The 24,507-nt window shown below is 43.9% G+C and overlaps 1 protein-coding gene across 6 annotated transcripts in view; it reads right to left on the bottom strand.

Moving 5' to 3' along the window:
• The window catches only part of LOC130276901 (mucin-5AC-like), a 442,145-nt gene that overhangs the window by 176,918 nt on the left and 240,720 nt on the right, over positions 1 to 24,507 (bottom strand). For all 6 annotated transcript variants that reach the window (XM_056526890.1, XM_056526891.1, XM_056526895.1 and 3 more), the window contains 3 exons: positions 22,328 to 24,144; positions 17,020 to 17,194; positions 14,362 to 14,600 (listed from right to left, as the gene is read on the bottom strand). In XM_056526890.1, the coding sequence (XP_056382865.1) occupies positions 14,362 to 14,600; positions 17,020 to 17,194; positions 22,328 to 24,144 (2,231 nt within the window). The remainder of the gene's footprint in view (positions 1 to 14,361; positions 14,601 to 17,019; positions 17,195 to 22,327; positions 24,145 to 24,507) is intronic.

Raw genomic sequence — 24,507 nt, 5'->3', positions numbered from 1 at the left:
TTCTACCTTGGGCCGAATTCTCGTACAACTTTAGAGTCTCTGAATCTTCTGCTAAAACCCCATTTTTCGTGGTGTACGGCCGTCACCCTCTTCCCCCCCTCCCTTTTCCCTTGTCCTCTGGTTTGCCCGCTGTAGATGAAGTGACTCGTGATCTTTCCACCATATGGAAAGAGACCCAAAATTCTCTTTTACAGGCTTCATCTCGCATGAAAAAGTTTGCCGATAAGAAAAGAAGAGCTCCCCCCATCTTTGCTCCCGGAGACAAGGTATGGCTCTCCGCTAAATATGTTCGCTTTCGTGTTCCCAGTTACAAACTGGGACCACGCTATCTTGGTCCTTTCAAAGTCTTGTGCCAGATTAATCCTGTCTCTTACAAACTCCTTCTTCCTCCTTCTCTTCGTATTCCCAATGCCTTCCATGTCTCTCTCCTTAAACCACTCATCATCAACCGTTTCTCTCCCAAACTTGTTTCTCCCACTCCTGTTTCCGGTTCTTCTGACATCTTCTCCGTAAAGGAGATACTGGCCTCCAAGACGGTCAGAGGAAAAAGATTTTTTTTGATAGATTGGGAGGGCTGTGGTCCTGAAGAGAGATCCTGGGAACCTGAGGACAACATCCTAGACAAAAGTCTGGTCCTCAGGTTCTCAGGCTCCAAGAAGAGGGGGAGACCCAAGGGGGGGGGTACTGTTACGCCGAGCGCTCCGGGTCCCCGCTCCTCCCCGGAGCGCTCGCAACATCCTCGCAATTGCAGCGCCCCGGTCAGACCTGCTGACAGGGTGCGCTGCGATACCTCTCCCAGCCGGGATGCGATTCGCGATGCGGGTGGCGCCCGCTCGCGATGCGCACCCCGGCTCCCGTACCTGACTCGCTCTCCGTCGGTCCTGTCCCGGCGCGCGCGGCCCCGCTCCTTAGGGCGCGCGCGCGCCGGGTCTCTACGATTTAAAGGGCCACTGCGCCGCTGATTGGCGCAGTTGGCTTAATCAGTTCATTCACCTGTGCACTTCCCTATTTAACCTCACTTCCCCTTCCCTTCCTTGCCGGATCTTGTTGCCATCGTGCCAGTGAAAGCGTTTCCCAGTGTGTTCCTAGCCTGTGTTCCAGACCTCCTGCCGTTGCCCCTGACTACGATCCTTGCTGCCTGCCCCGACCTTCTGCTACGTCCGACCTTGCTCTTGTCTTCTCCCTTGTACCGCGCCTATCTTCAGCAGTCAGAGAGGTTGAGCCGTTGCTAGTGGATACGACCTGGTTGCTACCGCCGCTGCAAGACCATCCCGCTTTGCGGCGGGCTCTGGTGAAAACCAGTAGCAGCTTAGAACCGGTCCACTAGCACGGTCCACGCCAATCCCTCTCTGGCACAGAGGATCCACCTCCTGCCAGCCGAATCGTGACAGTGTGGAGCTGTAACTACGGGCAGGGACAATACTTGTCTTTTACGGCCCGCTGGGTAAATGTTGTTCCTGCACAGCCACAACAGCAACTTGGACAGGTCACACCGCTTCCTCCTCCACGCTCTAGATCCCAGGCAGTTGGTCCTTTTACAGTGTGCGCCTCCTCCTCCTCCTCCCCGTGTCCTCGGCCTCCACTGCACATCCAAATCTCAGTGGCCCTTCATCGTACCACGTGTGTAGGGCACAGAGGTGTCAAGCCGTCGTTCACATGGTTTGCCTTGGCGAACGGAGTCACACAGGGGAGGAACTCCTAAAGTTCATTAGGGAAGAAATCCGAGTATGGCTAACTCCACGAAATCTGGAAATGGGAACCATGGTGACCGACAATGGGAAGAACATTGTGGCCGCGCTGCGATAAGGAAGTGTGAACCATTCGCCCTGCATGGCACACGTGTTGAATCTGGTTGTCAAGAAGTTCATCAAGTCTTCACCCCATTTGCAAGACGTCCTGACAATGGCAAGGAAACTGTGCATGCCCTTCAGCCACTCGTACACCGCCAAGCACACTTTGCTTGAGCTGCAGCGTCAGAACGGTATCCCACAACATAGTCTCATTTGTGACGTTGCCACACGTTGGAATTCCACCCTCCATATGTTGGACAGACTATACGAACAAAGAAAAGCCATCACGGATTTTTTGATGATACAAGCAGATAGGAGTACTCCCCTGTGTAACTTCAATGTGAACGAGTGGCAGCTCATACGTGACACCTGCCGTTTGTTGAGGCCCTTTGAGGAAGCCACATTTTTTGTTAGTCGCTCGAATTACGCCATGAACGACGTAATTCCACTCCTACATTTACTCCAAAAAATGATTGAAAACATGGCTGGTCATGGCAATGGAGATGTTGCGCCTACATCAGAAGGCTACATGAGTCCTGTGGAGGATGAACTGGAGGGGGATGATGAGGGGCAGAGCGGAGCACAGTTTACGGTGGATGAGATCGCTGGTGTTTCTGGTCATTGGACAGGAGAGGAGGAGCAGGAGCAGCCAGAGGAGCTGGAGGGTTATTACGAGGGAGGCGAGACAGAGGACCCAGACACACCGTGGCAGTATGCAGTGGAGATGGAGGCAGGTAGTCCCAGCGAGTCATTGTCACAAATGGGTGTGACAGTGGGTTCCTATCCCTGTGGCCATTGCAAGTTCTGTGACCTGATCCCAAGAACCAAGAAGCTGGTAAATCCAGTTGATCAGAGAGAGTATGATATACGACAGTTTATCAACTGCGGTACGCGGAACGTGGTATATGTAGCCAGATGCAGCTGTCCGAAGCTATATGTGGGTAAAACCACACAAGAATTACACAGACGCATGTCTCAGCATCTAAGTAACATACGGACTATGGTTGATACCCCACTTGCCAGACATGTCCAGAGCATACATCAGGGACGAATACAGGATCTTCATTTTTATGGACTGTGTCATTTAAAATTAGGCCCCCGCAAGGGCAACATTGATGTTCGCCTCCTCCGTGAAGAAGCAAAATGGATTTTTCTTCTTAAAAGTAAGGCACCGTTGGGCCTTAACGAAGGATTCTCGTTTGCAGCCTTCTTATAAAATACCATCATGTGATAATAACAAACATTCAGCTGCCTGCTGTCTTTATCATTGCATTATCTTACATTTTTTATATCCCACCACCAACTATTACATACTATGTGACCACAACTGACACAATTGTCAGTCAACATGAATAACACGAATACGAACCTTTAGTACCTATACTTACCTTAATGATCTTAATATACCTTATGTATCTATACTCACCTTAGTTAATAAAATTTTTTTCACAAGAAGTCTATACCTGATGATTATTGTCACGATAGATATACCACTCTCACAAGAAGTATAATCTGATGATTATCGTCATAATAGATACACCACTACTTTATACTATACGTATGGGCCAGTACATTATACCATACATCTTTAATACCTCTGCTCTTAAATTAATATACCTTAGCCACATATATTTCATGGTCCATTTATGGTATCTATGGCCGTAGTGGTAACTAAGTGGTTGAATGGACCACAGATTGAGTCGGGTGATATATACACAAAAGGCGCTGTCATCCAGCGATCTGAGTCTAAGTCCGGAAACATGCGCAGTACGGCGCCGAGCTCGGCGCACGCGCAATGGACTAGTATCCAGCGCTGCTAACCACGCAGGTGCGGTGAACTCTCGCGCGAGGCGAGATCCGGTCACGCAGTGATGACGGTAAGTTGAGAGACTCCCACCTTGGTCCTACGTCATAAACACAGGTATTAGGATAGGTGCGCAGGTAGAGTCTCGACCCGGAAGGGTTCCGGTTCGGCTTCTAGCATTGGCTGGGGCATCAAGGGTCCGTTACAGGTCTCCTGATTGGATTAGGAGACCGGTCCACTAATGATGATGAGTGACACCAGCTTATAAATAGCCCCGCCGGTGTTTGGGTCACATTGTAGCCACATTACCTCTTGATAACGCTGTTTCAACAGCGAAACATGTCGGGGGTGGCTGTGCTCATATTTTAAGTTGCACGTCACAGTGTTGCCATTGCGGCAGGCTGCAGCGCCGATAAAACAGTTACATTATCAGAAGATGAATCTGGGATGGATCAGCCAGGATTTCCAGCCACCAATGACAGATGAGTCTGAGTAGATTGGCCATGCTCCTACAACAAAATTTTCTCTATTGTGGTTGGTTATGAAACCCTCTGGGGCAGACCTGGGCATTGTAAGGCCCGCTTGCCACATACGGCCTTTTGATTGGCTCTGACCGGCCCGCGCTGATTGGGGGACAACTATGCTGCCTAATCTGGGGGACAACTATGCTGCCTAATCTGGGGGACAACTATGCTGCCTAATCTGGGGGACATCTATGATGCCTAATCTGGGTGACATCTATGCTGCCTAATCTGGGGGACAACTATGCTCCTTATCTGGGGGACAACTATGCTCCTAATCTGAGGGACAACTAAACTCCTAATCTGGTGGACATCTATGCTGCCTAATCTGGGGGACAAGTATGCTCCTAATCTGGGGGACATCTATGCTGCCTACTCTGGGGGACAAGTATGCTCCTAATCTGGGGGACATCTATGCTGCCTAATCTTGGTGACATTTATGCTGCCTAATCTGGGGGACAACTATGCTCTTAATCTGGGGGACATCTATGCTGCCTAACCTGGGGGACAACTATGCTCTTAATCTGGGGGACATCTATGCTGCCTAATCTGGGGGACATGTATGCTCCATATCGGGGGACAACTAAGCTCCTAATCTGGTGGACATCTATGCTGCCTAATCTGGGGGACAAGTATGCTCCTAATCTGGGGGACATCTATGCTGCCTACTCTGGGGGACAAGTATGCTCCTAATCTGGGGGACATCTAAAATGCCTAATCTGGGGGACAACTATGCTCTTTATCTGGGGGACAACTATGCTCCTAATCTGGGGGACAACTAAGCTCCTAATCTGGTGGACATCTATGCTGCCTTATCTGGGGGACAAGTATGCTCCTAATCTGGGGGACATCTATGCTGCCTTATCTGGGTGACATCTATGCTGCCTAATCTGGGGGACAACTATGCTCCTAATCTGGGGGACATCTATGCTGCCTAATCTGGGGGACATCTATGCTGCCTAATCTTGGGGACATGCATGCTCCTTATCTGGGGGACAACTATGCTCCTAATCTGGGGGACAACTAAACTCCTAATCTGGTGGACATCTATGCTGCCTAATCTGGGGGACAAGTATGCTCCTAATCTGGGGGACATCTATGCTGCCTACTCTGGGGGACAAGTATGCTCCTAATCTGGGGGACATCTATGCTGCCTAATCTGGGTGACATCTATGCTGCCTAATCTGGGGGACAACTATGCTCTTAATCCTGGGGGCATCTATGCTGCCTAATCTGGGGGACATCTATGCTGCTTAATCTGGGGGACAAGTATGCTCCTAATCTGGGGGACATCTATGCTGTCTAATCTGGGGGACATGTGTGCTCCTTATCTGGGGGACAACTATACTCCTAATCTGGGGGACAACTAAAATCCTAATATGGTGGACATCTATGCTGCCTAATCTGGGGGACAAGTATGCTCCTAATCTGGGGGACATCTTTGCTGCCTACTCTGGGGGACAAGTATGCTCCTAATCTGGGGGTCATCTATGCTGCCTAATCTGGGTGACATCTATGCTGCCTAATCTGGGGGGACAACTATGCTCTTAATCCTGGGGACATCTATGCTGCCTAATCTGGGGGACATCTATGCTGCCTAATCTGGGGGACAAGTATGCTCCTAATCTGGGGGACATCTATGCTGTCTAATCTGGGGGACATGTGTGCTCCTTATCTGGGGGACAACTATGCTCCTAATCTGGGGGACAACTAAGCTCCTAATCTGGTGGACATCTATGCTGCCTAATCTGGGGGACAAGTATGCTCCTAATCTGGGGGACATCTATGCTGCCTTATCTGGGGGACATATATACTGCCTAATCTGGGGGACAACTATGCTCTTAATCCTGGGGACATCTATGCTGCCTAATCTGGGGGACATCTATGCTGCCTAATCTGGGGGACATGTATGCTCCTTATCTGGGGGACAACTAAGATCCTAATCTGGTGGACATCTATGCTGCCTAATCTGGGGGACAAGGATGCTCCTAATCTGGGGGACATCTATGCTGCCTACTCTGGGGGACAAGTATGCTCCTAATCTGGTGGACATTTAAATTGCCTAATCTGGGGGACAACTATGCTCCTTCTCTGGGGGACATCTATGCTCTTAATCTGGGGGACAACTAAGATCCTAATCTGGTGGACATCTATGCTGCCTAATCTGGGGGACAAGTATGCTCCTAATCTGGGTGATATCTATGCTGCCTAATCTGGGGGACAACTATGCTCTTAATCCTGGGGACATATATGCTGCCTAATCTGGGGGACATCTATGCTGCCTAATCTGGGGGACATGTATGCTCCTTATCTGGGGGACAACTAAAATCCTAATCTGGTGGACATCTATGATGCCTAATCTGGGGGACAAGTATGCTCCTAATCTGGGGGACATCTATGCTGCCTACTCTGGGGGACAAGTATGCTCCTAATCTGGGGGACATCTAAAATGCCTAATCTGGGGGACAACTATGCTCCTTCTCTGGGGGACATCTATGCTCCTAATCTGGGGGACAACTAAGCTCCTAATCTGGTGGACATCTATGCTGCCTAATCTGGGGGACAAGTATGATCCTAATCTGGGGGACATCTATGCTGCCTAATCTGGGTGACATCAATGCTGCCTAATCTGGGGGACAACTATGCTCCTAATCTGGGGGACATCTATGCTGCCTAATCTGGGGGACATCTATGCTCCTTATCTGGGGGACAACTATGCTCCTAATCTGGGGGACAACTAAGCGCCTAATCTGGAGGACATCTATGCTGCCTAATCTGGGGGAAAAGTATGCTCCTAATCTGGGGGACATCTATGCTGCCTACTCTGGGGGACAAGTATGCTCCTAATCTGGGGGACATCTATGCTGCCTAATCTGGGGGGCAAGTATGCTCCGAATCTGGGGGACATCTATGCTGCCTAATCTGGGGGACATCTATGCTGCCTAATCTGGGTGACATCTATGCTGCCTAATCTGGGGGACAACTATGCTCCTTTTCTGGGGGACAACTATGCTCCTAATCTGGGTGACATGTATGCTGCTTAATCTGGGTGACCTCTATGCTGCCTAATCTGGGGGACAACTATGCTCCTAATATGGGGAAAACTGATGCTTCTGGCCTTGGGCCTATAATTTTTTGAAGTTTAGCAGTAGCTAAATACATGCTTAATGCAAAAGTCAACATTGATCTTTAACCCCTTAAGGACTCATTTTGGCCTTAAGGACAATTTAATTTTTACGTTTTCATTTTTTCCTCCTCGCCTTCTAAAAATCATAACTCTTTTATATTTTCATTCACAGACTAGTATGAGAGTTTGTTTTTTGTGCGACCAGTTGTCCTTTGTAATGACATAACTCATCATATCATAAAATGTATGGCGCAACCAAAAAAACACTATTTTTGTGGGGAAATTAAAACGAAAAACGCAATTTTGCTAATTTTGGAAGCTTTCGTTTTCACGCCGTACAATTTATGGTAAAAATTACGTGTGTTCTTTATTCTGAGGGTCAATACTATTAAAATGATACCAATTTTTACATACTTTTCTATTATTGTTGCGCTTAAAAAAAATCACAAACTTTTTAACCAAATTAGTACGTTTATAATCCCTTTATTTTGATGACCTCTAACTTTTTTATTTTTCCATATAAACGGCGGTTTGGGGGCTCATTTTTTGCACCATGATCTGTACTTTTTTTTTTGATACCACATTTGCATATAAAAAACTTTTAATACATTTTTTTATAATTTTTTTTAATAAAATGTATTAAAAAAGTTTGAATTTTGGACTTTTTTTTTTTTCGTTCATGCCGTTCACCGTACGGGATCATTAACATTTTATTTTAATAGTTCAGACATTTACGCACGCGGCGATACCAAATATGTCTATAAAAAAAAATTTACGCTTTTTGGGGGTAAAATAGGAAAAAACGGACGTTTTACTTTTTTATTGGGGGAGGGGATTTTTCACTTTTTTTTTACTTTTACTTTTACATTTTTTTACATTTTTTTTACACTTGAAAAGTCCCCATAGGGGACTATTCATAGCAATACCATGATTGCTAATACTGATCTGTTCTATGTATAGGACATAGAACAGATCAGTGTTATCGGCTATCTTCTGCTCTGGTCTGCTCGATCACAGACCAGAGCAGGAGACACCGGGAGCCGGAAGGAGGAAGGTGAGGGGACCTCCGTACGGCGTTCTGAATGATCGGATCTCCGCAGCAGCGCTGCGGGCGATCCGATCATTCATTCAAATCGCGCACTGCCGCAGATGCCGGGATCTGTATTGATCCCGGCACCTGAGGGGTTAATGACGGATGCCCGCGAGATCGCGGGCGTCGGCCATTGCCGGCGGGTCCCTGGCTGCGATCAGCAGCCGGGATCAGCCGCGCATGACACGGGCATCGCTCCGATGCCCACGGTTATGCTTAGGACGTAAATGTACGTCCTGGTGCGTTAAGTACCAACGCACCAGGACGTACATTTACGTCCTGCGTCCTTAAGGGGTTAAATGTAAGGGGTTATGAAACCCTCTTGGGTACTGCAAATGCATGCTCCAGACTCATTCTGTGTCTTTCAGGAACTACTTGCCTCCCTGGTGCCTCAGGCATTGGGCCTATAATTTTTTGAAGTTTATCAGTAGCTAAATACATGCTTAATGCAAATGTAAACATTGATCTGTAAATGTAAGGGGTTATGAAAACCTCTTGGGTACTGCAAATGCATGCTCCAGACTCATTCTGTGTCTTTCAGGAACTACTTGCCTCCCTGGTGCCTCTGGCCTTGGGCCTTAAATTTTTGGATGTTTAGCAGTAGCTAAATACATGCTTAATGCAAATTTCAACAATGATCGTTAAATTCTCGGCGCTCTGCAAGGGCCTTCTCCTACCCCGCCTGGGCCGATCCGAGGACCTCACTAACCAACTCACTAACTAATCCAATCGCTTATAGCGACGGGCGGTGTGTACAAAGGGCAGGGACATAATAAATGCCAGTTTATGACCCTCACTTACTGGTAATTCCTCATTTTAAGGTTAAATAATTGCAATCACAGATCCCTATCACGAACTGGTTTCAGCAACACGCACCTGTCCTTGAAAGATAGAGACACGCTAATCCATTCAGTGGAGCGCTAGTGCGGCCAAGGACATCTGAGGCCATAACACACCTGTTATTGCTCGATCTCGCAATTGATCGGGCAAGGTAAGGGGTTATTAAAGCCTCTTGGGTACTCCTCCTGACTGCTCCTGGTGCAATGTATGGGGTAATTAAACACTCTTGGGTAGTGTTATTGTTACATTTACTGATAATTTTATCAGTAATAAAATTGAATTTTGCAGAATGCTAATCGTTACACAATGGAACGCTTGTTGCGTGTGATTTTTTAATGGAAAAAAAATATATATATACATGGAGAGGGATTAACTCTGCTTAATCATTTTTGGCGATTAGAATCCTTTTGTGATCTGATTTTTTGGAGACAGATGCACACATGTAATAATTTTTTTTAACCAAATTTCAAACATTGTGTGGTTTATTATTTTTGAGAAGAATGTCTTTTGGTGGTCCACCATCCTGCATTATAGAGTCTTCTGAACTACTGTATATGCGCTTGTTTTTTTAAAAAAAAAAAAAAGGTATTTTGTCAGACAATTTCAATAAAATGTTGCGTTTTTTTGGGGCGGATTGTGAAGCCCGGGTGACGGGTGTGTAGTGTGTACTCGTGCATCAGTCAACTCCAGTCTGTGTCCGTTAGGCAATATATGGGTTACTGATGGTCTTGGAATTTAAATTTTTTATTTTTAATTGAACATATTGTGTGGTTTATTATATTTTAGAAGAATGTCTTTTGGTGGTCCACCGTCCTGCATTATAGAGTCTTCTGAACTGCTGTATATGCGCTTGTTTTAAAAAAAAAACAAACAGGTATTTTGTCAGACAATTTCAATAAAATTTTGCGTTTTTTTGGGGTGGATTGTGAAGCCCGAGTGTGTACTTGTGCATCAGCCAACTCCAGGCTGTGTCTTTCAGGCAATCTATGGGTTCCTGATGCCGCAGAGGTGGGGCCTGGGTCTGAGAATTTAACATTTTTGGATTGCGGGTGCTACCAAAAAAGATGGACACACCCTAATCCGTTCAGTGGAGCGCGCCTGTGGCCCCGGACATCGGAGGGCATAACACACCTGTTATTGCTCGATCTCAGGAGAAGGGGGGTTCATCATCGGGAGAAGAGAGTTGCAGGTTGCCCTTGAGTCAGCAAGACATCCATGACAAGCACAGTTGGCAGTCAGCGTGGTGTGGCAGTAGTGGAAATTCTGGAGCCAAACGTGCCCGGGGGAGACCACCTGCTTTGCGGCAGCTTACCTTTCCGGGAGTTAGCGGGTTACCAGCACCGGTCGATGAAAGATAGGGACACACTAATCCGTTCAGTGGAGCGCGCCTGCGCCCCGGAAATCTGAGGGCATAACACACCTGGTATTCCTCGATCTCGCAATTGATCATGCAAAGGTAGGGGGTTATTGAAGCCTCTTGGGTACTGCTGAGGCCTACTCCTGACTTCTCCAGGTGTAATGTATGGGGTAATTAAACACTCTTGGGTAGTGTTTTTTTTTTATTTACTGATAATTTTATCGGTAATAAAATAGAATTTTCCAGAATGCTAATGGTTACACAACGGAACGCTTGTTGCGTGTGATTTTTTAATGAAAAAATAAAATAAAAATTACGGACAGGGATTAACTTTGCTTCATCATTTTGGGTGAAAAAAGTCCTTTGGTGATCTGATCTTTTGGAGACAGATGCGCTTACACACATATTGAATTAGTTTTTGTAAAAAAGAATTCAAACTTTGTGTGGTTTATTATTTTTGAGAAGAATGTCTTTGGGTGGTCCACCGTCCTGCATTATTGTTACGCCGAGCGCTCTGGGTCCCTGCTCCTCCGTTCCCCTCTCTGCAGCGCCCCGGTCAGACCCGTTGACCGGGAGCGCTGCACTGACACTGCCGGCGGGGATGTGATTCGCATAGCGGGACGCGCCCGCTCGCGATTCGCATTCCAAGCTACTCACCTGTCCCGGTCCCCGGCTGTCACGTCCTGGCGCGCGCGGCTCCGCTCCTTAGGGCGCGCGCGCAATGATTGGTGCCTAGCCCAATTAGTCTATTTGCTTCCACCTGCTCCACGTCCATATAACCTCACTTCCTCTTCCCAGCATTGCCGGATCTTGTTGCCCTTGTGCCTAGAGAAAGCGTTTACTGTGTTTGCCATACCAGTGTTCCAGACCTTTGCTATCACCATTGACTACGAACCTTGCCGCCTGCCCTGACCTTCTGCTACGTCTGACCTCGTCTCTGTCTAGTCCTTCTGTCCCACGCCTTCTCAGCAGTCAGCGAGGTTGAGCCGTTGCCGGTGGATACGACCTGGTTGCTACTGCCGTAGCAAGACCATCCCGCTTTGCGGCGGGCTCTGGTGAATACCAGTAGCAACCTAGAACCGGTCCACCGGTATGGTCCACGCCAATCCCTCGCTGACACAGAGGATCCACAGCCTGCCGAATCCTAACAATTATAGAGTCTTGTTAACTGTTGGATAAACGCTTGTTCTTACACAAAGGTAGTTCTTTAACCCCTTAAGGACTAAGGGTTTTTCAGTTTTTGCACTTTAGTTTTTTCCTCCTTACCTCTTAAAAATCATAACCCTTTCAATTTTCCACCTAAAAATCCATATTATGGCTTATTTTTTGCGTTGCCAATTCTACTTTGCAGTGACATTAGTCATTTCACCCAAAAATGCACGAGGAAACAGAAAAAAAAATAATTGTGTGACAAAATCGAAGAAAAAACGCCATTTTGTAACTTTTGGGGGCTTCCGTTTCTACGCAGTGCATATTTCGGTAAAAATTACACCTTATCATTATTCTGTAGGTCCATACGGTTATAATGATACCCTACTTATATAGGTTGGATATTGTCGTACTTCTGGAAAAAATCATAACTACATGCAGGAAAATGTATACATTTAAAAATGTCATCTTCTGACCCCTATAACTTTTTTTATTTTTCCACGTACAGGGCGGTATGAGGACTCATTTTTTGCGCCGTGATCCGAAGGTTTTATCGGTATGATTTTTGTTTTGATCGGACTTTTTGATCACTTTTTATTCATTTTTTAATGGTATAAAAAGTGACCAAAAATGCGCTTTTTTTTACTTTGGAATTTTTTTGCGCATACGCCATTGACCGTGCGGTTTAATTAACAATATATTTTTATAGTTCGGACATTTACGCACGCGGCGATACAACATTTTTTTTTTACACTGTTTAATTTTTTTTATGGGAAAAGGGGGTGATTCAAACTTTTATTAGGGAAGGGATTAAATGACATTTATTAACACTTTTTTTTTAATTTTTTTTGCAGTGTTATAGGTCCCATAGGAACCTATAACACTGCACACACTGATCTTTTACACAGATCACAGGCGTGTATTAACACGCCTGTGATCAGTGTTATCGGCGCTTGACTGCTCCTGCCTGGATCTCAGGCACGGAGCAGTCATTCGCCGATCGGACACCAAGGAGGCAGGTAAGGGCCCTCCCGGTGTCCTGCCAGCTGTTCGGGATGCCGCGATTTCACTGAGCATGCGGGTCATTTTCACTTTCACTTTAGAAGCGGCGGTCAGCTTTGACCGCCGCTTCTAAAGGGTTAATACCGCACATCGTTGCGATCGTCGATCGGACACCGAGGAGGCAGGTAAGGGCCCTCCCGGTGTCCTGCAAGCTGTACAGGACACCGCAATTTCACCGCGGCGGTCCCGAACAGCCCGACTGAGCAGCCGGGTCACTTTCACTTTAGAAGCGGCGGTCAGCTTTGATCGCCGATTCTAAAGGGTTAATACCGCACATCGCCGCAAACGGCGATGTGTGGTATTAGCTGCGGGTCCCGGCCGTTGATGAGCGCCGGGACCGACGCGATATGATGCGCGATCGCGGCGCGATCCCGCTTCATATCGCGGGAGCCGGCGCAGGACATAAATATACGTCCTGCGTCGTTGAGGGGTTAAAAAATTTCTAAAATGTTGTTGTTTTTTGGAGGGGATTGTGAAGCCCGGGTGTGTACTGGTGCATCAGCCAACTCCAGGCTGTGTCCTTCAGGCAATATATGGGTTCCTGATGCCGCAGAGGTGGGGCTTGAGTCTGGAAATTTCAAATTTTTGAATAGTGGGTGCTACCTATGAAAAATTTTTGTCAAAAATTTCATATATTGTGTTGTTTTTTTTTTTGGGGGGGGGGGGGATTGTGAAGCCCTGGTGTGTAGTGTACTAGTGCATCAGCCAACTCCACGCTGTGCCATTCAGCCACTAAATGGTCCCCTCTTGCTACCAACACCTCCACGCTGTGCCATTCAGCCACTATATGGTGTCCTCACGCTACCGACACCTCCACGCTGTGCCATTCAGACACTATATGGTGTCCTCATGCTGCCAACACCTCCACGCTGTGCCATTCAGCCACAATATGGTGTCCTCATGCTGCCAACACCTCCACGCTGTGCCATTCATCCACTATATGGTGTCCTCATGCTGCCAACACCTCCACGCTATGTCATTCAGTCACTATATGGTCTCCTGACACTGATGCCACCACCAGGCTCTGTCATTGTGCTGCTGTGCGGCAGTGATTCTAAGAGCGATGTCGGTAATCTGCATGCTATTCTGAATAACAGTATTATTTCACTACCCCAGCACACTCCATATGCGTTTTAGGACACAGCAAAGTGTTCTATACCCCTATAGAGGCTGTATGTAGGCTAGAAATAGCCTTTTTTAATATCGATTCGCCGCGAACAAATTCGGATCGAAACAAACTTTTCAGGAAAATTTGGCGAATCGTCCGAATCGAATTTTTGAAAAGTTCGCTCATCTATAAAGAGGACATTATAGTTAAATTCTGCAATGTTCAAGCTTGTTGTGCCACTATATGGGCTTCTAACTATTAGTGTTTTGTGTTACCATTGTAAAATAAATAAAGTAATCTATTTATATGGTCAGTGTTGTTTCAAACAACTTCCCTCCATGTCATAGCCTAAAATCACCTTGTCACCCCTCTAAAAAGTTAGTATAATAAAATCATTCAAGATTTTTTTGAAAAATCATTGAAATGTACACTGTAGATATTACAAGCATTCTTAGAGGGGTAACCACACCTTGCACACCAGTTTTAGTAGTTGAACAAACATAAAAAACTTACCATAGTAACACCTCTCTTTTGTGTCAGCTTCACATCATAGCCTTTATATTGAACTAATAAAGTAAGTTCACAGGAATCATTAAATGGGGTGGAGCAGTTGGATTTATCTAAGAGAACACTAAAATTCCCATATGTTTGATTAATTTCTTTTACCAGGACATTTGTACACGTGTCCTGATAACTGTAAGAAGTTCCATCAAAAGTCACAAAGAAGCGACCTCCCCATCCACTGCAAATACCTGCAAAAACAGAGAATAATTACCATACAGAAGTAATATAATAATCAAACAAATAACCTACCGAAACTTAAATATTCCTTTATCAATACAAAATAAGATTTGTATTATGAAAAGACAACTTTCTACAACTTTCTAATACCTCTACTGTTTCAGTTAGGAAGGGTTCATACTGAGGATTCTCCGGCAAGAGATTCAAAGATCACGCGGACATTGCTGTCCCCATAGACAGCATGTTTGCTGCATGAATTTTGAGGATGCAGATACATTTGCAAGCTACTGAGATGCTACAGCCTAGCCTTGTACTAACACAGACCACAGGCTGGTTTATGCTTGCATGATGCAAGCAGTTCATCACGTCCTCTGTGTCTGATCTCAGGCATCCACTGCCTGCTTCTGCTGTCTCAGAGCCTCTGGTTTAAGTAAATACAGCTGAGAAGAATAAGAAGAGACAGCAGAGAAAAGAGTCCTGGGAACAGTGCTAGGTGAAAAATGTTTGAATTAATTTAGAGGACACAGTTGCGTATATAGTAGTGCATGCTAGGGGTATGCTAGGGGTAGATTTACTGAGTAAGGGGTCACGAGGTAACAAACATTATTAGAACTGTAACGGGTCACGGCAGGTGGTGGATCCTCTGGGCCTGTGTGGATGATGATGTGGGCCTGATCTTTTACACAGAACACAGGCGTGTATTAACACGCCTGTGATCAGTGTTATGGGCGCTTGACTACTCCTGCCTGGATCTCAGGCACGGAGCAGTCATTCGCCGATCGGACACCGAGGAGGCAGGTAAGGGCCCTCCCGGTGTCCTGCAAGCTGTACGGGACGCCGCAATTTCACCGCGGCGGTCCCGAACAGCCCGACTGAGCAGCCGGGTCACTTTCACTTTAGAAGCGGCGGTCAGCTTTGACCGCCGATTCTAAAGGGTTAATACCGCACATCGCCGCAATCAGCGATGTGTGGTATTAGCTGCGGGTCCCGGCCGTTGATGAGCGCCGGGACCGACGCAATATGATGCGGGATCACGGCGCGATCCCGCTTCATATCGCGGGAGCCGGCGCAGGACGTAAATATACGTCCTGCGTCGTTGAGGGGTTAAAAAATTTCTAAAATGTTGTTGTTTTTTGGAGGGGATTGTGAAGCCCGGGTGTGTACTGGTGCATCAGCCAACTCCAGGCTGTGTCCTTCAGGCAATATATGGGTTCCTGATGCCGCAGAGGTGGGGCCTGAGTCTGGAAATTTCAAATTTTTGAAAAGTGGGTGCTATGAAAAATCTTTGTCAAAAATTTCATATATTGTGTTGTTTTTTTGGGGGGGGAGATTGTGATGATGTGAGCCGTGCCAGGGAGCTGAGTCTAAGGTGCAGCTGGTTTTCACCAGAGCCCGCCGCAAAGCAGAATGGTCTTGCTGCGGCAGGCGGCACCCAGGTCGCTACCTCTGGCACAACTCGTCCACACAGGTTGCTGGGATGTGACCTGGCACAAAAGGAAACTGGCAAGACGTGGTCAAGGTAGCAGTAGGTCAGGGCAGGCGGCACAGGAGCAAGGTCAGGACACCGAGCAAAGATATGATACACGGCAAGGCAATACATAGGAATGCTCTCTCAAAGGCTCTAGGGCAACAAAGATCTGTCAGGGAACAAAGGGAGGAGCTGATACTTAACCCCTTAATAACGCTGGATGTAAATGTACATCCTGTGAAAAATTCGAAAATTTCATGAAAGATTAAAAAATTTGGAAGACATCAGAGAGCTTCAAAGTTCAGCTGCAATTTTCAAATTTTTCACAACATTTTCAAACTCTGAAGGGCCTTCATATTAGAAATACCACATAAATGACCCCATTATAAAAACTGCACTGAAATTCCCACGGGCGAACAGGTACGCCCTTGGTCCTTAAGTGGTTAATTTACTTAACTTTTTTCCCCTTTTGGATAAGGGATAACATGAGTACCCCTTTAAATATTGGGAAAAGATCTGGAAAAAGGGAATTTTTTTTTGTTTTATATGGTTATGGATTCTATCCTATGTGTGGGAACATTTCATTTATTTAGGAATCCGCTAAGAAGAATATTGCAACATATAAGGCATTGTTCTGTGTCAGAGTTTGTATGCTGAAAATGGAAGTAGACTCTTGATGAGTGAATTAAAGGCATTAAAAAAATTATATTGTTCTTTTAATTTATTTATACATTTTTTGGGGTGGGGGAAGGTTTCCTATGGTGAAGTTAAAGTTATTAAATTCAAAAGACTTATGCATTTGTATACTATGTATTTTGATATTCGCAAATAAAAGAAAGAAAACTAACTTAGTAATCACATGGAATGGAGCAGTTATAAGAGTATAGGAAGGTAGGTGTTATTCCTGTCTGTTAGATAATGTATAATTGATTTAAACATAATTATTAATTTCTATAACTTACATTCGCAGACCTTCTGAATGCAGCAGCCATCATCACTATATATAACAGTAGGTTTTACTCCATTGGCACAGGACTCTGTTGTTATAGGAGGACAAGTCACATTTTTTAAAACAATCACATTGTTTCCCAAACATGTGGCATAAGTGCAGTTGTCAGTTAACCAAGTCTCGTTTACCTGTATTAAAAAATTATAATAATACATTAAGGACTGATCATTTAGAGATTCTATATATTTAGGAATGCAATGGCCTCTAAAATGCATAAATACATGCCAAATATTATTGCATCCTATTGATTTGGTAGCTAAGTGATAAGTGAACAGTACTTGTGATAAAGAGATGGTTCATGCATGCAAAGTACATCCTCCAAACACTGTCATAAAAGCTCCACGTTACTTTCAGACTTCTTGCATGCTTGTAGATGAGGATATCTCTAACAGAGCATACCTCAATTTTGCTTTATTCTTTTATAAGGATAATCATACTGAAATTATTGACAGGTTTGATGAAAAAAAAACCTCTTCACACCACTTCAATTTGTAAAATAATTTGGAATTCGGGCATCACTAGAACACACTGAAGAATCAATGCTTAAACCCCTTCCTGTGCATCATACCCGGTGGGTCCCGGTTGCTATCAGCAACCAGGACCCACGGCTAATGCCGGACATCGCCGATCGGGCTGATGTCCGGCATAAACCCTTTAAATGCCACGCTCAAAGTTGATTGCGGCATCTAAAAGCGGTTACTATGGCTGGTTAGCTCAGTGGGCTGATAGGGACGGCCACAGCGCAACCACAGCATCCTGATCAGCTGAGAGGATGGGGAAGGTCTTTTACCTTCTTCCTTGCTGTACGATCGTCGCTCTATTGCTCCATGCCTGAGATCCAGACAGGAGCAATGGAGCGCCGATATCAATGATCAATGCTATGCTATGGCATAGCATTGATCAGTGTCTGCAATCAGTAGATTTCATGGTATAGTCCCCTATGGGGGCTATACAAGTGTTAAAAAAAGTTTAAAAAAAGAATATATAAATGTGATTTAACCCCTTCCCTAATAAAAGTTTGAATCACCCCCTTTTCCCATTAATATTTTTTTTTTTATATATGTGGTATTGCCATGTGTGTAAATGTCCGAACTATAAAAATATAATGTAAATTAAACCGCACGGTCAATGATGTATGCGTAAAAAAAAATTCCAAATTCCAAAATTGCGTATTTTTGGTCATTTTGTATGCCCTAAAATTTTTTATAAAAAGCGTTCAAAAAGTCTCATCAAATGAAAAAGGGTGTCGATAAAAACTTCAGATCACGGCGCAAAAAATTAGCCCTAAAACCACCCCATATGCAGAAAAATATAAAAGTTATAGGGATCAGAAAATGACAATTTGAAACACAAATTTTGGTGCATTATATATTTTTTTAGTAGTAAAGTGAAATCAAATCTATATAAATTGGGTATCCTTGTGACCGTATGGACCTACAGAATAAATATAAGGTATCAATTTTACCGAAAGGTGCACTGCATAGAAATGGAAGCCGCTAAAAATTACAAAATGGCTGTTTTTTTGTTTGTTTGTTTTTTTCAATTTTGCCCCATGAATAATTTTTTTTGTTTCGTCATAGATTTTATGGTGAAATTATGAATGCTATTACAAAGTAAAATTGTTGGCACAGAGAACAAGACCTCATATGGGTCTATAGGTGGAAAATTGAAAGTGTTCTGATTTTTAGAAGATGAGGAGGAAAAAGCAAAAGGGCAAAAATGGAAAATGGCCCGAGAGGGAAGGGGTTAATTTACTTTTGGTGTTTAACTCCTTAACAACATAGGATGTAAATGTATGTCCTGATATAATAGCACCAAACACACCAGGACATACATTTACGTCCTGTACATGATGCGATCACTGGAACAGTGCTCGCATCATGCACGGCAGGTTCCCGGCTGCTATCAGCAGCAAAGGACGCACCGGTAAACCTTCCAGCAAACCTGAGAATAAGATTGCCAATAATGATCAGTGCTTTGCCTATGCATAGCACTGAACAGTATTAGCAATCTAAGGATTGCTATAAATAGTCCCCTATAGAGATGTAAAAAGTGTAAAAAAGGAAGTTTAAAAAAAATTTGAAAAAGACCATTAAATGGCCTTTTGTTCCCTTTTTTACCCCCAAAAAGTGTGAGAAAAAATAACTATTAAATTATAATGTTAATGATCCCGTAAGGTGAACAGCGTAAACCTAAAAAAAGGCAAAAATTGCTGTTATTTTGTCACATCACATTCCAAATTTTCTTTATAAAAAGATGATTAAAAAGTCACATATACACAAAAGTGGTATCAATAAAAACTACAGATCATGGCGCAGAAATAAGCCCTTATACAGCCCCATGTACGGGAAAATGTGAAAGTTATAGGGGGTCAGAATAGGACGGAATTTTGAACATACTTATTTTGTAACAAAAAATATTTTGTTTTTTTAACCCCTTAAGAACAGGCCAATTTTGGCCTTAAAGGGGTACTCCGCCCCTAGACATCTTATCCCCTATCCAAAGGATAGGGGATAAGATGTCAGATCGCCGGGGTCCCGCTGCTGGGGACCCCGGGGATCGCTACTGGGGACCCCGGGGATCGCTGCTGCGGCACTGCACTATCATTACTGCGCAGAGCGAGATCGCTCAGCACGTAATGGCGGGCAATACAGGGGCCGGAGCATCGTTACGTCACGGCTCCGCCCCTCGTGACGTCACGGCCCACCCCCGTCAATACAAGTCTATGGGAGGGGACGTGGCGGTCATCAAGCCCCCTGCCATAGACTTGCATTAAGGGGACGGGCCGTGACGTCATGAGGGGTGGAGCCATGACGTCACGCTGCTCCGGCCCCTGAACTCGCTCTATGCAGTAATGATGGCGGGGTGCCGCAGTGGTGATCCCCGGGGTCCCCAGCAGTGGGACCGCAGCAATCTAACATCTTATCCCCTATCCTTTGGATAGGGGATAAGATGCCAGAGGTGGAGTACCCCTTTAAGGACCAGACCCATTTTATTTTTGCATTTTCGTTTTTTCCTCCTCGCATTCTAAAAATCATAACTCTCTTATATTTCCATCCACAGACCCATATGAGGGCTCGTTTTTTGCGTCACCAATTGTACTTTGTAATTACATGACTTATTTTACCATAAAATTTACGGCGCAACCAAACAAATATTATTTATGTGGGGAAATTGAAAAGAAAACCGCAATTTATTAAATTTTGGAAGGTTTTGTTTTCACGCTGTACACTTTTTGGTAAAAATGACATGTTTTCTTTATTCTGTGGGTCAATACAATTAAAATGATACCAATGTTATATGCTTTTCTATAATTGTATCGCTTAAAAAAAAATCTCAAACCATTTTAACAAAATTTGTATGTTTGAAATTGCCCTATTTTGACCACCTATAACTTTCTCATTTTTCCATATATGGGGCGATATGAGGGCTCATTTGATGCGCCATGATCTGCAGTTTTTATCAGTACCACTTTTGCTTAGAATTACATTTTTATAATTTTTTTATTCATTTTTTCGGAATAAAATGTAACAAAAAAGCAGCAATTTTGGACTTTATTTTACGTTTACGCCGTTCACCGTACGAGATAATTAACAATATATTTTAATACTTCAGACTTTTACGCATGTGGCAATACCAAATCTGTGTATTAATAATTTTTTTACGCTTTTGGGGGGGGGGGGGTAAAATGGGAAAAACTGATAAATACTTTTTTATTGGGGAGGGGATTTTTCAAATTTTTTTACTTTTTTATTTTAAATTTTTTTACTTTTTTTTTTACACTTTTTATGTCCCCATAGGGGATTATTCAAAGCATCAGTTGATTGCTAATACTGTTCAGTGCTTAGGATAGGACATAGCACTGATCAGTATTATCGGTCATCTTCTGCTCTGGTCTGCTTGATCTCAGACCAGAGCAGAAGACCCCGGAAGATGGGCGGAGCCTAGTGAGGGGACCTCCGGCCACCATGCTGGATGATCGGATCCCCGCGGCAGCGCTGCGGGCAATCCGATCATCCATTCAAAGGACCATACTGCCGGAGATGCCATGATCTGTATTGATCCCGGCATCTGAGGGGTTAATGGTGGACATCCGTGCGATCGCGGATGTCCGCCATTACCGGCAGGTCCCTGGCTGCTGATAGTAGCCGGGACCTGCCGGGCATGACGCGAGGACCGCTCCGGTGCTCGCGATCATGGTGACACGTAAATGTACGTCACAGTGCGCTAAGTACCACGTCACCATGATGTACATTTACGTCCATTATCGTTAAGGGGTTAAAAGCAGTACAATAATAGAAAAGCATGTAAACATGGGTAGCATTTTAAATGTATTAACCCACAGAATAAAGAAAACATGTCAATAATACCGTAAAATGTACAGTGTGAAAACAAGACCTTCCAAAACTCAAAATCAAAATTGCAGTTTTCTATAACAAATTATAATTTTTTTGGTTTCGCTGTACATTTTATGGTAAACTGAGTGATGTCATTACAAAGTACAATTGATCACGCAAAAATTATGGGTCTGTGAATGGAAATAAAAAAGAGTTATGATTTTTAGAAGGCGAAGAGGAAAAAAACAAAAATACCAAAGGAAAAAAAAATTGGCTCTGTCCTTATCGCCTAAATGGGCTGTATCCTTAAAGGGGTACTGCACTGTAAAATATTATTTTTTAAATCAATTGGTGCCGTAAAGTTAAACAGATTTGTAAATTACTTCTATAAAAAAAAATCTTAACCTTTCCAGTACTTATCAGCTGCTGTATGTTCCAAAGGAAGTTCTTTTCTTTTTGAATTTCCTTTCTGTCTGACCACAGCGCTCTCTGTCCATGTCAGGAACTGTCCATGCCAGGAACTGTCCAGAGTAGGAGCAAATCTTCATAGTAAACCTATCCTGCTCCGGACAGTTCCTAAAATGGACAGAGGTGTCAGCAGAGAGCACTGTTGTCAGACAGAAAGGAAATTCAAAAAGAAAAGAACTTCCTCTGTAGTATACAGCAGCTGATAAGTACTGGAAGGATTAAGATTTTTACATAGAAGTCATTTACAATTCTGTTTAACTTTCTGGCACCAGTCTATTTAAAAAAAATGTTCTCCAGGGGAGTGCCCCTTTAAGGGGTTTAACATAATAATCAGTTTGGCATTTTCTAGGTAGATTGGGCAGCTAAGATTATAGATAGATAGATAGATAGATCATTTATTGCATACACGCACACAACATGGAAAAACTCATTTTTTTTCTCTATTTTGTCAGTCACCTTTCTTCCAGAGCAACCATGTAAAGTGGTAAACTGAGTAGTTTCTGTTTTGACAGTGGTAGAAGATATTATAGTGGTAGTTGGAGGAGTAGATTTTGTTGTGGTTGCCGTTTTTGTTGATATTTCAGGAGTTGTTACAAGAGTTGTGGTTTTTAAAGCAGTGGAAGATGGAAGAGTTGATGGTGTTGTGCTTGTGCTTCTCAATGATGTTGTAGGAGTAGTTACTGTTGTCGAGTGAGTAGCTTTTGTTGAGGCAGTGGTAGATGGAAAAGTCGATATTGCTGAGCTGGTAGTTCTCAGTGATGTTTTAGTAGTTGATACTGTAGTCAATCGAGTAGTTTTTGTTGGGGGAGTGGTAGATGGACGTGTAGTTTTTGTTGTGGTTCCAGTTTTTGTTGATGTTTTAGAAGTAGTTTCTGTAGACAAGCGAGTGGTTCCTGTTAAGGCAGTCCTAGATGATCGCATGGTCTTTGTTGTGGTTCCAGTTCTTGGTGACGTTTTTGGACTTGTTACTGTAGTAAACAGAGTACTTTTTGTTGAAGCAGTGGTAGATGGAGTAGTCTTTATTGTGGTTCTAGTTTTCCGTGATGTCTTAGGACTTGTTACTGTAGTAAACAGAGTACTTTTTGTAGAGGCAGCGGTAGATGGACGAGTGGTCTTTGTTGTGGTTCTAGTTTTCCGTGATGTCTTAGGACTTGTTACTGTAGTAAACAGAGTACTTTTTGTAGAGGCAGCGGTAGATGGACGAGTGGTCTTTGTTGTGGTTCTAGTTTTCCGTGATGTCTTAGGACTTGTTACTGTAGTAAACAGAGTACTTTTTGTAGAGGCAGCGGTAGATGGACGAGTGGTCTTTGTTGTGGTTCTAGTTTTCCGTGATGTCTTAGGACTTGTTACTGTAGTAAACAGAGTACTTTTTGTAGAGGCAGCGGTAGATGGACGAGTGGTCTTTGTTGTGGTTCTAGTTCTTGGTGACGTTTTAGAAATTGTAACTGTAGTCAACAGAGTACTTCTTGTTGAAGCAGTGGTAGATTGACGACTGGTCTTTGTTGTGGTTTCAGTTCTTGGTGACGTCTTAGGACTTGTTACTGTAGTAAACAGAGTACTTTTTGTTGAAGCAGTGGTAGATGGAGTAGTCTTTATTGTGGTTCTAGTTTTTGGTGATGTTTTCATAATTGTTACTGTAGTCAACAGAGTACTTTGTGTTGAGGCAGTGGTAGATGGGAGAGTGGTCTCTATTGTGGTTCTAGTTCTAGGTGATCTTTTAGAAATAGTTACTGTAGTCAACCGAGTAGTTTTTGTTAAAGCAGTGGTAGATGGACGAGTGGTCTTTGTTGTGGTTCTAGTTCTTATTGATGTTTTAGGAGTAGTTACTGTAGTCGACCGAGTAGTTTTTGTTGAGGCAGTGGTAGATGGACGAGTGGTTTTTATTCGGGTTGAACTTTTAAATGATGTTTTAGGAGTAGATACTGTGGTCCTCTGAGTAGTTGTTTCTGCTGATGCAGTGGTAGCGGTTGGAGATGATTTTATTGTAGTCTTTGGAGTTGTAAATGACAATATTGTAGATCGAGTTGTTGACATAGTAGTCTTAGGCAAAGTAACAAATGTAAAAGGGACAGTTGTAGACTGTACTGTTGATGTTTTCACTGTAGTCTTAGTAGTTTTTGTAATTGGACTAGTGGTGGAAGAAGTGATCCTTAATGTTGTTGTAGCACTTGAAGTTGTAGGACAGGACTTCAATGTTGTTACTTTACAATTTTGACTGCAAATTTTAGATATAATGCAACCAGAAGGATCTGTTGTGCTAGAAATTGTATCACCTATTGAAAAGTAAAAATATTTGAAAATTACACATAATACACAACTTATTTGATTAAATGGGCACTGTCAGATACAAAAAAACATTTTATATGTTGTACATCTTGGCAAAACATTAACCTTTCTAATATACTTCATAAGAAAATGCTATTTCCTTTTTATAGAAATCATGGCTTATAAAATCATGGCTTTGTCCAAGCTGAATCACAGGAATCGACAAAGTCCAGTAAGTGAGGATGGGCTAGCACACCTCTGTGCTCTTCCCTGTCTGATAGCACTCCTCTGTACTCTCTCCTGTTTTATAGTACTCCTCTGTGCTCTTTCCTGTATGATAGCACTCCTTTGTGCTCTCTCCAGTCTTCTAG

Source organism: Hyla sarda, chromosome 6 (assembly GCF_029499605.1).
Source record: "Hyla sarda isolate aHylSar1 chromosome 6, aHylSar1.hap1, whole genome shotgun sequence".
Lineage (NCBI taxonomy): Eukaryota > Metazoa > Chordata > Amphibia > Anura > Hylidae > Hyla > Hyla sarda.
This window is presented reverse-complemented; position numbering and strand designations above follow the sequence as displayed.